Source organism: Lepidochelys kempii, chromosome 10, assembly GCF_965140285.1.
Source record: "Lepidochelys kempii isolate rLepKem1 chromosome 10, rLepKem1.hap1, whole genome shotgun sequence".
In the NCBI taxonomy this organism is placed as follows: domain Eukaryota; kingdom Metazoa; phylum Chordata; order Testudines; family Cheloniidae; genus Lepidochelys; species Lepidochelys kempii.
Genome location: NC_136389.1, coordinates 60,139,704 through 60,156,725, shown reverse-complemented (window position 1 = coordinate 60,156,725; position 17,022 = coordinate 60,139,704). Strand labels below are relative to the sequence as shown.

General features: G+C 40.7%; 1 protein-coding gene across 1 annotated transcript in view; it reads right to left on the bottom strand.

Moving 5' to 3' along the window:
* NEDD4 (NEDD4 E3 ubiquitin protein ligase) overlaps window positions 1–17,022 on the bottom strand; it is a 128,416-nt gene that overhangs the window by 85,175 nt on the left and 26,219 nt on the right. Inside the window, exons 2-5 of the mRNA XM_073303793.2 lie at window positions 16,295–16,368; window positions 7,914–7,992; window positions 7,110–7,148; window positions 328–381 (exon numbers count right to left, since the gene is read on the bottom strand). Coding sequence (XP_073159894.1) covers window positions 328–381; window positions 7,110–7,148; window positions 7,914–7,992; window positions 16,295–16,368 — 246 coding nt within the window. The remainder of the gene's footprint in view (window positions 1–327; window positions 382–7,109; window positions 7,149–7,913; window positions 7,993–16,294; window positions 16,369–17,022) is intronic.

Genomic DNA, 17,022 nt, shown 5'->3' with positions numbered 1-17,022 from the left:
TCTATCGCATTCCTTGCTCTCGGGCCTTGAGCCCAGTCCTGGGAGGCTTCCCATGGTTCATGTCATCTGGGCAAGATTCCAAGGTTCATGCCCTTGAGAGGAGCCGTGTGTGCACTGCTCCTACACAACACTCTGGGTGTGCCCTGAATGTTGCCAAGTGCATGAACCTTGCATGAATGCTACAAAGATGAGCTGTCAGATTTAGCCATACATTTGACGTTTGTCAAAATTAATTTCTTTATGGAGCTGCCTTTTTAATACATGTCCATCTAAACTTGATTTCATGCTCATCTTCAAGAACAAATATTCTAATATATAATGACCTACCAAACGGTTTTCATCAAATACTTCAAAAAGAAGCCTGTGCTGCTGAGGATTAACCTAGGAAAGAGGAAGAGATTAACAGTTATTAGTCAGTCAAGGTATTTGGAAAGTTGCAGTATTTATTTTTGCTAAGCAAATATTCTAAAAGTTCAAATTAATTTAGAAATAATTAAGATTAGTATCAATGCTGACACAAATCTTGTGCACTTTATAGATTCACAGAATTTAAAACCAGAAGGGAGCCTTAGATCATGTAGTCTGACCTTCTGTATATTACAGGCCAAAATATTTCACTGTTATTCTTGTATTGAGCCCCAATAACTTGTGTTTCACTAAAGAATATCCTCCAGAAAGACTCCAGTCTTGATTTGATGACAAGGAATAGAGAATCCAACACTGCCCCTAGCAGTTTGTTCCAATGGTCATTATTCATCACTGTTAAAAATTGTGCCTAAATTTCTGATTTCATTTTGTCTGGCATCAGCCAGACATTGGTTTTTGATAGCGCTCTTTACTGTGTTTAAAGAAAATGATTGACAGTCCTACACAATTAAGTTCACTACAGAATATTTGAGACTGAACAGTCATTGTTCTAAAGAAATCTTTTGACAAGCTGTTACTGACAGCTACAAAGTTCTAAGTCAAAACAGAAAGAAGTGTTTGAGTGGAGATGTGATGCAACTCAGAAAGGCAGATGAATTCTTACAAGAATGGAACATATTTTACGCTTCACTTTATTCCATATACGGTTGCCTGCTTTCATCCACAGCAAAACAAATGCTGCAGGAACCAAGGTGCTCAAAGAACTTTAACATATTTGATGGAAGTGTCACAACTTTAAGTTTTTGAACAGAAAAAAAGGTGGCCTGCCACAACCTGGAGTACACTCATCCCGGTATCTGTTTAAACACCCTTGTATGAGGTAATATCCTTCCTAACTGTATAAATAACTTTGTATATCTGAAATATTTACAACAGTTATAGAAAACCTAGTATTTCTCTGGTTCTTTCTTAAAGATCTGCCTGCATAGAGCCGTATTTCAGATTATGAGCAAACCTTGGATATGCAGGCTTCGTACTTTCTAGACAGCAATGTTCATTAATGTATAATTTTCCCCTACACACTAATTGTCCAGATAAGATGCAAAGGTGTGCAATGAAACTATTTTCATCAGAAAATTTCCAAATCACTTCTGCTGTCAAGTAGTCCAAAACTTAAGGAGGTGAACCTGAGGAATCTTATTTTAATTTGATATTTGTTGGTGCTGTAACAAAGAAAAAGGAATCCTGATGCATGCGCTATGGGACCATCCAACAGCAGTGGAAAGAGGTGAATACAAGCATTAAAATAGTATTTGACTTCAATAGCCAAACCTCTGCCAAAATTTACCTGCCAGTTGGGTTTACTCTGTCACAAAAAGACTTTGGTTCTTGAGGGCAACAATGATCATCAAGCACATAATTTTACCAAAGTGGAAGAGTAGCTTTGTGCCCAGAACAGAACTGTGGTATTTGGAACTGTATGAGTAATCAGCCAAAGAAAGAATAGCCAATTGCTGTAGAGAGCAATTATATGAATTGAAAGATATTTGGATCGTGTTTCTAGACAGTGGATAAAAAATAATCTTGAGATACTCAGAGTGTGCTATCTAATCCATTCTCTCCCTTTCCTCTCTTTATTTCTCCTTATTCATTTAGGTCTTTACTTTATTACTGTGAGTCCCATCTTCCTATCGTATTATGTGTATGTAGTATTCTATTGGAAATCCTGCAGTTTGTGCAATTTTCGGAACATATACTGTCATTAAACCTTTTGTATTTTTCATTATCTGTGTCTTTATAAAAACTGACAAAAAAGATTGCAAGATGGCTTTCCTTAACCTGCTGTATCACATAGCAGCTAAATCCAGCAAATACTCCTCCATGAAGGTACAGTATGGCCATAAATCCAGGTAGCAGCGTTCTCTATGTAGATATTTAAAGCATTCAGTAGAGGATGCCTTAGATGTGGTGCAACATGCTCATCTCCTTTTTGGTATCTGGATCCTTGCTAACCAACAACAGTGATGGAGAGTCAGATCCACTTTGACAGAAGTGAAATTAGCCCAAAAGTGGGTATTTTGTAGTGATTTTGTCCACGCTCAGCACAGTAACATCTGGTATTGTAACTGCATGCACCTTTTGATTGAACTGGCTACTGCGACATACTTTAGCAAAATCTCCAATCTTTTTGCAATGATTGCACTGAGCTACTTTTGCCGGACATCCTGTGTAGCTTGCAAGGTGTTGTGGAGATCCACAGCAAAAACATGCTTTTACTGTATTTTGAATTTGCTGATTCAGTGGTATTTCATTAGTTTTCTTCTTGCAATTGTGTTTCTGCAGTGGTAGTGAACTTTTCTGCAAAGGAGTCACAGCCTGGACTGTGCCTCCTGTATCCATGCTCATTATTTTGAGTTCAGCTGTAGCTGACTCAATCTGAGTAGCAATGGTTATTGCTTTTTCTAGCGTAAGTTGTGGTTACAGAAGTAAGCGCTCTCTTACAAGAAGTATGGTTGTTTTCTCAATGAGCTGGTCTCTGATCATTTCATCTGCCATATTCCCAAAGTCACAAATTACAATCAGACTCCTCAGGGAAGCAATATACTGCATTATAGTTTCCCCTGGTTTCTGCTCACACTGGCGAAATCTGTAGCGATTAGCTACTACATTTACTTTTGGGCAGAAATTAGCAACCCCTAGTGTAGCATATGAGGGTAACTAATTTTCGAAATGGTTTAGTCCCATGAGGTAAATAACCCAGCCTCCCTAGGTAGTGAATAAGGCTTGTGGTAAAATACTGTAGGTTAGAGGATTGATTTAATTAAAATTAGAAGCCACTATTGGGAGAAGTTTACATTGGGTCAAAAGATCTTCCTTATCTTATAAGGACACAGCATAGAGTGTGCCACTGTGGGTCATCCATTAGTTCGTCTAGATTATAAACTCACCTAGTTGATTCACCACCAGGAATGCCCTCTTTTTCAAGATATGGAGCTATTACCAGAATTTCCTTGCACTGTCAGTTTGAAAAGCAGCATGTCCCAGGATGGAGACTGCTCTTGAATAGGAGGTAAAACATAAACCAAGCCTTTTAAGTACAAGGAAAGAATACAAGTGCCATGAACCAATGTACAACAGAAAAACAAAACTTTCAGAGGTAAGGGGGAGATCCAATAGTCCAGGACAAATGGAACAGAAGACTGGTGAAGATGAAATCCAGTCTTTCCCAGATGGAGAAGCAGTTTCACTTCAGAATAAGTTTCTAGCACACCATTAAATTAGGCTTGAATAAACACTGGGAGAGGATGAGTCATTACACTAACTAAAATCTATTTCCCCATGCTAATTTTCCCCCTACTGTTACTCAGACCTTCTTGTCAACTGTTTGAAATGGGACATCCTGGTTATCACAACAAAAAAGTTTTTCCTTCTGATAATAGCCCACCTCAATCGACTGGTTTTGTTAGAGTTGGTATGGCAACCCCCATTTTTTCATGTTCTGTGTGTGTGCATGTATATCTATTTATCTCTATCTTCCTACTGTATTTTCACTGCATGCATCTGATGAAGTGGGCTTTAGCCCATGAAAGCTTATGCTCAAATAAATTTGTTAGTCTCTAAGGTGTCACAAGTACTCCTCGTTCTTTCTTGCAGAAGATTCCTTGCTCTGGAAAAATTCAAAGAACTCTCTTGCAGAACAATAAAGAACACATTCATCCAGCAAGCATACAGCTGTCAGACTGGACCTCAAGTTGAGTGGTAGAACCGGACCTCAATTCTGAGGCAAAGAAATCCAGTAGGTTGGGCACAAGGGCTTGAAAATCCACTACTACATCCAGGAAATCAGTGTATTGGAACTGATGAGGCAAGGCTGGGGCTATGATCAAACCCTGGTTCCATCATGTCTCACTTTTTAACCAGAGGATAAAGGAGATGCACTCCTTTATGAATTGGCTCTTATCAGGCAGTCATCAAGGTAGGAAGGCCATTACTACTGCTAGACTTTTCTGTGAGCTCTCATGGTGCTGTAGAGTGCCCAAACTAGTTAGGTCATTCCCCCACACTGACTCAGAGATACTTTTGACTATCCAGGTGAAACAGTGCAGAAGTAACAATGAAACTATCATATTGGATCAGTAGTGCAGTCCATTTAATTTACTGCCCTGTCCCCAGCAGGAGCTAGTACCATGTATTTCAGAGAAAGGTGCAAGAAACCCTGTACTTGCCAGATAACTTGGGGGCAGGTTAAGTTTTCTTGTAACCCTTCCCCACGATCCAATAGTTAAAATTTGGCTTCTAAATCCTGGTGCTTCAGGGTATATCCCTGTCAAGACTATTACTATAAGACTGTATATTTGCAATACATTTAAGACCATTCTTTTTTAGAACTCCTGCAAGGCTCTTGACCTCTGATATTCTATGGAAATCAGTTCTACAGTCTAATTTTAGATTGTGAGAAAAACTGTAAAGTTAGTTTTGAATCTCTCACCTTTCAACTTCATCAATGTACCCTTGTTCTTGTGTTACAGCAAAAAGTGACCAGAAGTTCCTAGTCTGCCTTTGTTATACCAATTCATTATTGCGTCTGCTTTTGGGTCCACACTTAATCATCTCTGCTCTGAGTTTTTCCATTTCTTTAATTCCTCTCAACTCCATCTAATTCTGCTATGTTTTTGAGATGCAGCAGTCAGAACTCACAGTATTCTAAGCGAGGGCATACTATTGATTTATAAGGTCATTATATTCTCTACCTTGATCTTTATGCATCTTAACGTTCTATTTTCTTTGACTTCTGCTGCACATTGAACAAAGGTATTCACTGTTCTAGTCACAGTGATGCTCAGGTCTTTTTTCCTTAGGCAAACTGAATTTAGTATCCAGTAACACATACAAGTAATTTAAATTACTCCTTCCAATGTGCATTACTGTGCACGAAGGCACACAATTTCATTTGGCACCTTGCCTGATTGCATCTCTGAAAACTCCGCTCTTTAGTCTTGACTAACCTCAAGCAGATGTGTTATCTGAAAGTTATCACCCAACTGCGCTCCCCTTTTCCAAAGCAGAAAATCCAGTCTTAAAATGGAGCCTTGTCGCACCACTGTTAACTTATTCCAATGGTATCCTGTCTTAACCAGTTACTGACCCTTGACTATTAATATACTTCTCACTCCATGACTACTTAGTTTCTTTAGTAATCTCTTGTAAGGGCCATCAAGAGGCATTTTGCAGGTCCAAATAAATGTCAATTGTTCTCCTTTATCCACTAGTTTGACGTATTAAACAATTCTAAAAAAAGTTAGTGAGGTCCAGTTTTTCCTGTGTAGAAGCTGTGCTGGTTAGTCCTAGAAGATAATGATCTTGTATGTCTTCTATATTTTAATTATTTCTACTAATATACCATGTACATGAGTCCGCTTACTGGTCTCTTAACTCTCAAGATTATTCCAAGCACTTTATTTCAAAGATACACGTATTACAGTTGCAACCCTCCCATCCTCTAGTACAGTAGTCTGTTCTAACAAGGCTGCACATTTTTGCAAGCAGCTAATTCTTAAGTTATTTCAGAAGTCTTGGAGATAGGTCACAAGGTCCAGGTGGCATGATGCTTATTATGTAATCAATTTGTTCCAGCACCTCTTCTTCTGACACATCAATCTCTAATAGTCCCTCAACAACTCTCCTGCTCTAGTAAAGACCTCACCTCAAAACAGTTTCTCAGCAACATCCTTATTTTCCTAGATTCTTACCTTTTGGTGGCCCAGTGGGTCCACCAGCTCCCTCAAAAGCCTCATTCTGAAATGCTTACAGAATCTCTTATTTGTATTTATATTTTTAACTATTTACTCTGCAATATCTGCCTTGGATCTCTTAATTTCCTTCTTACGTACGGCCTCATGAAATGGTATCCTGAAGAGAGGATGGGGAAAGGCATGGCATGGAGCAAAAATGGATTGAGTATCCTTTTCTTACGGTCTACAGGATCTAATGACTTCCGTTTCGCTGCTTCCTCCCCACTCCCGATACTCAGCAAGCACATCTTTCTGCATTTTTCTCTAGAAACTTTACCAATATAACTCTGTACAAGTAACCACAAATTCAGTAGTTACATACTTTGTTTAAATGGCTCAGCTATCAAGCTTATATATCCATGTTTTTCCAGGTGTTACCATTGCTACCAGATCAATATAAAAAGACTGACTAATATGACTAAGCAACTCTTATCAATATTTTGCTTTGAATTATCTAATTTACTTTGAAATAGATGTATCTTTTTAAATCCTGAATTGGAGTCCAAGTTAGGAAGAGAGTTAAGCAGAAAATGTTAAGTTGTTGCCTGCCCTCTAGAGGCTGGTTTGGTGCACATAAAAAGGATTAATAAGCCCTTTAAAAAAAAGTTAAAGGTTAGATCTAACCTTTCATTATTATTATCATTAATATTATTAATTTCAGAATATTAAAATTTCTCCTTCAACTAAAAATCAGCGCTTAATAACCCACCTCAAACAGATACAGAACCAGTTAGTCTGTTTCTGATGTAGATATGAGCTTTTCCCCCCCTCATTCTGTAAATTTCTACCCCACCACAAAGAAAATTCGCTACAAGATGGTATTTTGCACTACAACACAGCAAGTTGTGCGAGTATTTGTTTTAGTAGTATTAAGTGCATATTAGTAGCAAATATCTTCATATTACATTAAAGAAGGTAAAAATATGTAATCAAACTAATAAAGGCACTTACTCTAAACAAGAACTCTTCATTCCACTTTGGATTCAAGGTCTACAGATAAAGAGACAACATTTTGATTATACATAGTGTTCTGTACTATTGTCTTGCTTGAAGATCTGCATCTATGTCAGTTGATGTGACACTCTCTTAAGCATAAATACGTTTTTAATGTTGCTAGTTAAGATACAAACAGTCAGAGGATAAAAACCAGGCCTCATGCTCTCCTCCAGTGTAGTGCAGAAGGGAGCCAACTCACACAAATATTGCTAGATTTTGGCTGGTGCACACGGAAAAGGCGCAGAAAGAATGCCACTGTGGCAGTTATGGAGTGCATATTAAGTTGGGGAACAGTGATTCTGCTAAATGCTCTCCTCCAAATCCAACTCATTTTGTAGTTGTTAGTGGCCTTGAGGTTAGTGAGCTAAAAAACTAACTTCTACTTGTCCCTCTATGTGTCATAGAGGGACCAATAGCAGCATGGCTCTTCAGTGAGCTATGCTAGAGATGGAGGAAGGGAGAGAAAAGGTGAAGGCCCCATGATGGAACCAGGCCTTCCCATGAATGGCCTGCTTTTGAGACTACACACCCCTTTTCCATTCCCTGCCATTAAGAAACGCATTGAAATGAGAATTCCACAGCAATGCCACAGCTAAGTTGCAGAACTAACAGTGTAAATTATAGCATGTTCCCTTCCTTAGATCCCCCCAACTCTTACCCCCAAAGAGGTAGGGGGGAAATGCAGTCCTATTTATTCCAATCTGAACTTTCTGCCTGGATTCTTGATAAAATAAGAAAAAAAAAGGAGATAAGTCTAACCTTTTTAATAGTTTTTGTTTGAACACTGGTAAAGATTCCATTCACTGGCTCATACACTGTCACTTTCACATAAGGATCACTGGAAAAAAAGGGCTGAAGTTAAAAAAAATAAATCTCCAACAGTTGTCAGTGTTATTCTTAATTAGTTTTTAAAATGTTTAAATGAACAAGAGTTGTGAAAATTCTTACATTTCAAGGGCAGAAGGGACTACTGTGATCATTAGTCTGACCACCTGTAGAACACAGTCCAAAGAACTTAATCAAAGCAATTCCTTTTTGAACTAGACCATAGGCTTTAAAAAACGTACTATCTTGATTTAAAGATAGACAGTGAGAAAATCCATCAGATCCTGAATTGCTCCAATAATTACCTCTACTGTTAAAAATGTACAGTTTATTTCCAGTCAGAATTTACCAAGTTTCAACCTCCAGCCATACCCTTATCTGCTAAAGAGCCCATTATGAAATAACTGTTCCCCATATAGGTAATTATAGACAGTGATGAAGTCACCCCTTAATCTTTTCTTTGTTACCTTGCAGAGCTCTGCCTGTTCAGTTTATGTTTACTAATCCTTTAACTCTTGTGATTCTTCTCAAAACCCTCACCAGTTTATCAATATTCTTGATTTGCTGACCACTAAAACTGGGAACATGGTGTCACAGTAGTTGTCACACTAGTGCCAAATACACAGATAAAATAACCTCTCCCCTCATACCTGAGATACCCATTTATGCATCTAAGGATCCCATTAGCCCCTTTGACCAGTATCTCACCGAGAGATCATGTTCAGCTGATTATCCACCATGACTCCCAAATCTTTTTTGGAGTGCTTTCCCAGGATAGTTCCCCATCCTGTAAATATGGCCTATATTCTTTGTTTCCAGATGTATGCATTTACATTTAGCCATATTAAAATGCATTTTGCTTGCTTGCACCACGCTGACCACCCAATCCAGATCGCTCTGTATCAGTGACCTCTCCTCCTCATTATTTATACCACCCCAATTTGTGTCATCTGCAAACTATCAGCTATTTTGTGTTTTCTTCCAGGTCATTGATAAAAGTGTTACATAGTGTAGGGTCAAGAACGAATCCCTGTGGGACCCCACTAAAACCACCCCTTCTCCATGATTTTCTGTTTACAATTACATAGAGACCGATCAGTTAGCCACCTTTTAACCCATTTAATGTGTGCCTTGTTAATCTTGAATAGCTCTGTTTTTTTTAAATCAAAATGTGCAATACTGTGTCAAATGCCTTACAGAAGTCTAAATATATTACATCATCACTATTACCTTTATCAACCAAGCTTAAAACTTCATAACGAGATATCAGTTTGACAGGATCTATTTTCCATAAACACTTATTAAGTGGTATTAATTATACTGCCCTCCTTTAATACTCAATTAACAAAATCCTGTATCAACCACTCCATTATCTTGGCTGGAATCAATGTCAGACTGACAGGCCTATAAGCAAACACATCATTCTGTTTACCCTTTTTAAATATTGGCACATTGTGGAAGTTCCAGAGGAACTTAAGAAAGCTAGTGTTCCAAGATTTATTTAAAATCAACATTAATGGGACAGTGCTCAGCCAGCTCTTTAAAAACTCTTAGATTCAAGTTATTCAGACATGCTGATTCAAGAAGTCTAACATTCTCTTGAGATACTGATGAAATGGAAAGTGTTATATGATCTGATTACATTTCCCTACCCCCCCCAAATACAGACCAGAAATATTTATTGAATACCTCTGCCTTTTCTCCATTATCAATGCTAATTCTACCACCTCCATCTAGTAATGGTCCAACACCATTACTAGGATTCTTTTTATTCCTTATCTACTTAATTGTCTATTAGCTTTTAAACAACATAGCTCTGCCTACACTAGATAATTCTAGACAATTAATTTAAGCACATCTGATTAAATGTGTCCATACTAGTCATCCCGTTTCACATTCTGCACATCATTGTAGATTTGCTCTGTGTTCACATTTGCACTGTTCTAAACCATTTCAGTAGAGACTTCTGGAACCTCTCAGAATCTCTCAGTTTCCATCAAACTTCTCAGAAACAGTGACTTCCTGTACATTTTAAAAAAAACCCACTAATTTACTATAGGTCAAGATTGGATTACCTAACTGTGCAGTGGGACTGTTTTCAGTGCCATGTATTTAAGTGCAACCCATTGTTCAGTGAGGTTTATGCATTCATTCTATAAAGGACTGACGGAGGATACCAATCAGTTAAGCCTCCCAGCTAGAGAGTGTGGCTCTTCAACTATAGCTGTAGAAATCCAGGCTTTCAGCTCTGGAAGTCCCTGGCTCAGTCTGTGGTGTTGGGCAAGCTGGAGAACATCACATTAGCTAATATTTGTAAGCCAGCCCGAGCACTGGCAGAGATGCTAGAAAATGGGCTAAACAGCTTAGAAACATACGTGTGTGTGATGAAGACACAACCTGTGAAATTAGTAGCATCTCAAAGGAACAGGTACTTAAGAATAACAAACTTCATATGTAAAAGTTATCCCAATGAGCCAGGTATGCAAGCTCAGTATTTTTTTTTTTTAAACAAAATCTTGACAAACTAGTTAAGTTACTGTATCAGAGTGGTAGCTGTATTAGTCTGGATCTGTAAAAGCAGCAAAGAGTCCTGTGGCACCTTATAGAAGAACAGACATACTGGATCACAAACTTTTGTGGGTGAATGCCCATTTCGTTGGATGCATGTAGTGGAAATTTCCAGAGGCAGGTATAAATATGCAAGCAAGAATCAGGCTAGGGATAACGAGGTTAGTTCAATCAGGGAGGATGAGGCCCTCTTCTAGCAGTTGAGGTAAGAACACCAAGGGAGGAGAAAGTGCTTTTGTAGTTGGCTAGCCATTCACAGTCTTTGTCCATTCACATGGACTCCTTCTGAGGGCCGAAATGACAGTCTGGACCTATACATAGAATACTTCCGCCGACGTGCACAGGCAGAAATTGTGGAAAAACGACATCGCTTGCCTCATAACCTAAGTCGTGCAGAACGCAATGCCATCCACGGCCTCAGAAACAACCCTGACACTATAATCGAAGAGGCTGATAAAGGAGGTGCTGTTGTCATCATGAACAGGTCTGACTACCAAAAGGAGGCTGCCAGACAACTCTCCAATACCAAATTCTACAGGCCACTTTCCTCAGATCCCACTGAGAAATACACTAAGAAACTGCACCATCTACTCAGGACACTCCCTACACTAACACAGGAACAAATCAACATATCCTTAGAGCCCCGACCAGGGTTATTCTATCTACTACCCAAGATCCACAAACCCGGAAATCCTGGACACCTCAACATCTTGGGCATTGGCATTCTCACTCAAGGACTGTCCGGATATGTGGAGACTCTATCAGACCCTATGCCACCAGCACTCCCAGCTATCTCCGTGACACCACTGATTTCCTGAGAAAACTACAATGCATTGGTGATCTTCCAGAAAACACCATCCTAGCCACCATAAATGTAGAGGCTCTCTACACATAGATGGAACACAAGCTGTCAGGAACAGTATCCCTGATGATGCCACAGCACAACTGGTTGCCTAGCTCTGTGACTTTATCCTCTCGCACAGTTATTTCAAATTTGGTGACAACATATACCTCCAGACCAGTGGCACCGCTATGGGCACCTGCATGGCCCCACAATATGCCAACATTTTTATGCTGACCTGGAACGCTTCCTCAGCTCTTGTCCACTCACGCTCCTTTTCTACCTATGCTACATTGATGACATCATCATCATCTGGACCCATGGGAAAGAAACCCTGGAAGAATTCCACCATGCTTTCAACAGCTTCCACCCCACCATCAATCTCAGCCTGGACCAGTCCACATGGGAGGTCCACTTCCTAGACTCCACGGTGCAAATAAGTGACCGTTACGTTAACACCATCCTATACAGAAAACCCACCAACCGCTATGCCTACCTTCATGCCTCCAGCTCCCATCCCGGACACACCACACAATCCATTGTCTACAACCAAGCGCTGAGGTACAACCGCACTTGCTCCAACCCCTCAGACAGAGATCAACACCTACAAGATCTTCACCAAGCATTCTCAAAACTACGATACCCGCATGAAGAAATAAGGAAACAGATCAATAGAGCCAGACGTGTACCCAGAAGCCTCCTGCTGCAAGACAAGCCCAAGAAAGAAACCAACAGAACTCCACTGGCCATCACATACAGTCCTCAGCTAAAACCTCTCCAATGTATCATCAGTGATCTACAACCCATCCTGGACAACGATCTCTCACTTTCACAGGCCTTGGGATGCAGGCCAGTCCTTGCCCACAGACAACCCACCAACCTGAAGCATATTCTCACCAGCAACTACACACCGCACCACAGTAACTCTAACTCAGGAACCAGTCCATGCAACAAAATTCGATGCCAACTCTGCCCACATATCTACACCAGCAACATCGTCACAGGACCTAACAGATCAGCCACACCGTCACCGGTTCGTTCACCTGCACATTCACCAATGTAATATACACCATCATGTGCCAGCAATGCCCCTCTGCTGTGTACATCGGCCAAACTGGACAGTCCCTACATAAAAGGACAAATGGACACAAATCAGATATTAGGAATAGCAATATACAAAAACCTGTAGGAGAACACTTCAATCTCCCTGGACACACAATAGCAGATTTAAAGGTAGCCATCCTGCAGCAAAAAAACTTCAGGACCAGACTTCAAAGAGAAACTGCTGAGCTTCAGGTTTCAGAGTAACAGCCGTGTTAGTCTGTATTCGCAAAAAGAAAAGGAGTACTTGTGGCACCTTAGAGACTAACCAAGAGCTTCAGTTCATTTGCAAATTTGACACCATCAGCTCAGAATTAAACAAAGACTGTGAATGGCTAGCCAACTACAAAGGCAGTTTCTCCTTCCTTCGTGTTCACACCTCAACTGCTAGAAGAGGGCCTCATCCTCCCTAACTGAACTAACCTCGTTATCCCTAGCTTGATTCTTGCTTGCATATTTATACCTGCCTCTGGAAATTTCCACTACATACATCCGATAAGTGGGTATTCGCCCACAAAAGCTTATGCTCCAATATGTCTGTTCTTCTGTAAGGTGCCACAGGACTCTTTGCTGCTTTTAGTTAAGTTACTGATAGTTAACCACATGAAATGAGTCCTAGAAAACCTTTATAGGATACCAAATCATATTCCCCCTATCCTTTTATCCATATTCCACATGTGGAAGCACACTACTGGTGTTAGAGTTAAGCAAATTACAAGAGATCCTTTCCAAAAGGCATTGCTCTGATTAAGTAGCATCAGCTCTGAGGCACCAAACTAAATAGAAACTTTGAGTCCCATATTGAAGATCCAAAGCTTTAACTCCCTGCTGTGATATCAGAAATTAATCTTACTAAAGGCGGCAATGGTTTCAGTTGCATCTACATTAGGCAACTTTACACCTTAAATTCAGTATCGGTGTTAGCAACTATGGAAGGTACAACAGAAAGGATTCAGACATTTAGTGTTAAAGGACAGTTTCAAACAATTGGTATTTTTACTGTCAAGTCTTGTCAACACTACAGCTTCTACTGGCAACAATGCACTAAACTAATAGCAGATTAAGGCTATAGCAGTCACCCCACTCTGGGTTACACAAGTCCATTTAATAGTAGATAACCTATACTGAGGAGATGAAAACAAAAAAGTGGTTTTTGTTGTTGTTTGTTTTTACACAGAACCTGTTTCCAAGTATAAGATCGGGCTCAAACGAAATACTGCTTCTTGATCCCCAAATGCTCTGTTCTTCCTAGCTAATACTTGGGTGCAATCAGGATAGAGTCTGATCTTAAAGGTCTTTGTATAGCACATCCACCATCTGATTACTTGAAACTGTTTTTTGCATGTCTACAGAAATGATCAACTGGAGTCATAATATTTTCACAGCTAACCAGTTGATTCGGTCTTAAAAAGGTTGTAAAGTCAGATTAACATTCTGAGCTCACAGGTCTGGCTTTTCAGCAGGCTTCCTTTTACATCTTCCACCTACGTGAGAGTGTGCTGAGTCCCTGTGTCATTGAGAGAATCAAGAGGCTGTTTCACAAGCTGAGAGAGATCTGAACTAAGGCTAGTTAACGTATAACAGCTCTTTGGACAAATGCACTTTTGTCTGCTCGAAGGAGAAATAGTAAAAAATAAGCTTTAGACTTGTACAAGAGCCATTTTAATTCAACTACCTTGAACAAGGACTGAACTAGTCTGTTATACAAAGCCAAAATGCAATGCTATTTTAAACTGGTTTCTTTGTGCTGGGTGAATGCTCAAGGAGTTTTGTTCAGATTTATTAAGTATAAAAAGTTTTGGCATAAGAACAGTTTTGGCATTACAACAAAAGATGATGATTTCCAAATGAATATTTAAATTGTAATACAGAAAGCTATTTATTTTTGAAGTATTGCCACCACCATATTTGAGGTTAACTATTGTTATATACAGAGAAGTAAAAAGGTAAAGAGATTGTCTGACAACTTTACAATACTCTGACTTCAGTTTAATGTCAGAGAAATACCATTACACATTGTGGTATCTTCCGTAAAGCCAGTGTTAGAATCATGGTGTTACTATACACGTGCCTGAGCAACGGGCAAGGATATTAATACTAAACATAGCTATCTGTGTTGAGTGGGCCTTCCTAAACTTCGAACTGTGCCACAGGAAAGGCTAATTTTACTAAGAGTTATGTAGCACCAGTCTCCAACCCTACAGGGGATCCCTGCTAATTATTTCCATTAGTACAGGGGTTCTCAACCTTTTTCTTTCTGAGCTCTCCCCCCTCCTGCAACATGCTATAAAAACTCCATGGCCACCTGTGACACAATAACTAGTTTTCTGCATAGAAGAGCCAGGGCCAGCATTAGGGGCCGGCAAGCAGGGCAGTTGTCTGGGACCCCATGCTTCAGGGGCCCCTGCAAAGCTACATTGCTCAGGCTTCAGCTTCAGCCCTGGGTGGCAGAGCTCAGGGCCTCCCCACCCCAGGCTTGAGCCCCATGCAGTGGGGCTTTGGCCTTCTACCCTGGGGCACCAGCGAGTCTAATGCTGGCCCTGCTTAGTGGTCCCCCGAAACCTGCTCGCAGCCCCCAGGGGGCTCCAGACCCCTGGTTGAGAACTACTGCATTAGTAGACAGTCTGGTCCTCACCCACTGAAAATGTTTTAAGTCAGTCTGATCATCCCCTGCCCTATACAGACTGCTAGTTTGATAGCTGTGTTAGCTGAGTGCTTCTCCCTTCTACAGTCACCCACATCTATTGAGCTGGTGGATTGTGTGCCATATTCTAGCTCAACGGTCACCAACTGCTTGATTGTGATTGACTAGTCGATCCTAGAGGATCTCCCAGTCAATAGTGATCTCCAGCAGCACAGTAGGGCTACTGCTAAGACAGGCTCCCTGCCTGCCCCGGCTCAACGCTGTTCCCAAAGCCTGCCCAACGCTATTCCCGAGAGGGGAGGGGTGAGAGGAGGCACGGAGCCTGTCTTAGCAGCAGCCATGCTGCACCGCCAACCAGGAGCTGCTGGAATTAAGTGCTGCCTGGTGGAAGGCTGCACCCCAACCCCCAGCCCTGAGCCCCCTCCCAGAGCCATCACCCCAATCCCTTCCTGCACTCCAATGCTCTGCCCTAGCCCGGAGCCCCCTCCTGCACCCAAAATCCCTCCAAGAGCTTGCACTCCTCATCTCCTCCTGCACCCCAAACCCCTGCCCCAGGCTCAGCCCAGAGCCCCCTCCCACCCTGCAAACCCCTCAGCCCCAACCAGAGCCCACACCCTCTCCCAAAGCCCAACCTCCTACCCCAGCCTGGTGAAAGTGAGTGAGGGTGAGTGACTAAGGGATGATTGAGTGAGTGGAGCAGCGTAGATCCTGGGTTGTCCTTAAATTCAAAAAAGTAATCTTGGGCGTAAAAAGGTTGGAGACCACTGGTCTAGCTCCTACCAACATTCAATGCAGGTGTTACTCCCAGCTGCTAAGGCACAGATAAGAACAGTGATTACAGCATTCACAGCTAATATTTTGAGCTATTGTGATTTAGCTACAACCTTACCTGCAGAAAAATATGCATATGACACCTGACCAAGTAGACTCTTGGGCAAGACTGCAAGGAGTCTTCAGTTTGACAGCCTTATTAGAAAGGGGCAGAGACTGGATAATTAGCATATTTTAATTTTTTTTTTTGGCACAAGGAAGTTTAACAGGTCTTGAAGGTACATTGGTACTAGTTGGGATAGTAAACAGAGTATTATCCAATATTAGATTTCTGTGAAGAAAATGATGTACCATCAACTCTGCTTCTCCAGACCAAGCATATACCCTTACCTGGCTCCTAAGATATCCTTTTTGGCCAGACCAATTCCAGCTATGATCTTCACCCTCACAATTCGTGTGTTTTCCTGAAACATAAAATAAAGTTTTCACCCTATTTATAGTTAGAGTCCATCCCAACCTCAATTTAAACTTTATTTTACCATAGTTTAAAAACAAACAAAACAAACGAACCTTTGGCATAACTGATTTCAGACTGAAAGCTAGTCTAATCCAGATACTATATTTTGATGGAAATCATCCTGAATTTCAGTAGCAGATTTGTTTTACTTGCATCCCTTATTAAATACTACCACCACTGATTCAAACCATGCTAAAAACAGAGCTTAGTTAACTTGAATTGCCAATATCCCAAAGTTATCATGATATGTCCTCCAGATTACACATTTCTTTCCTGGAAGACCAAAAGAATGAAGAGTCTGCTCAACAGGATGAATCAGTCAGTAAGGAAGGAAATTCCCAGAGACAGAGGACAACCGAAAGAATAAAGGATTGTTATACGCTGCAAACGGGTTTTTCATTTGTATATAAAAACCTCAACATTACCTCTGCAAAACGCTCTCTTATGGGAAACATATTACTTCAAGTGGTAGGTATCATAGAATCATAGAATATCAGGGTTGGAAGGGACCCCAGAAGGTCATCTAGTCCAACCCCCTGCTCAAAGCAGGACCAATTCCCAGTTAAATCATCCCAGCCAGGGCTTTGTCAAGCCTGACCTT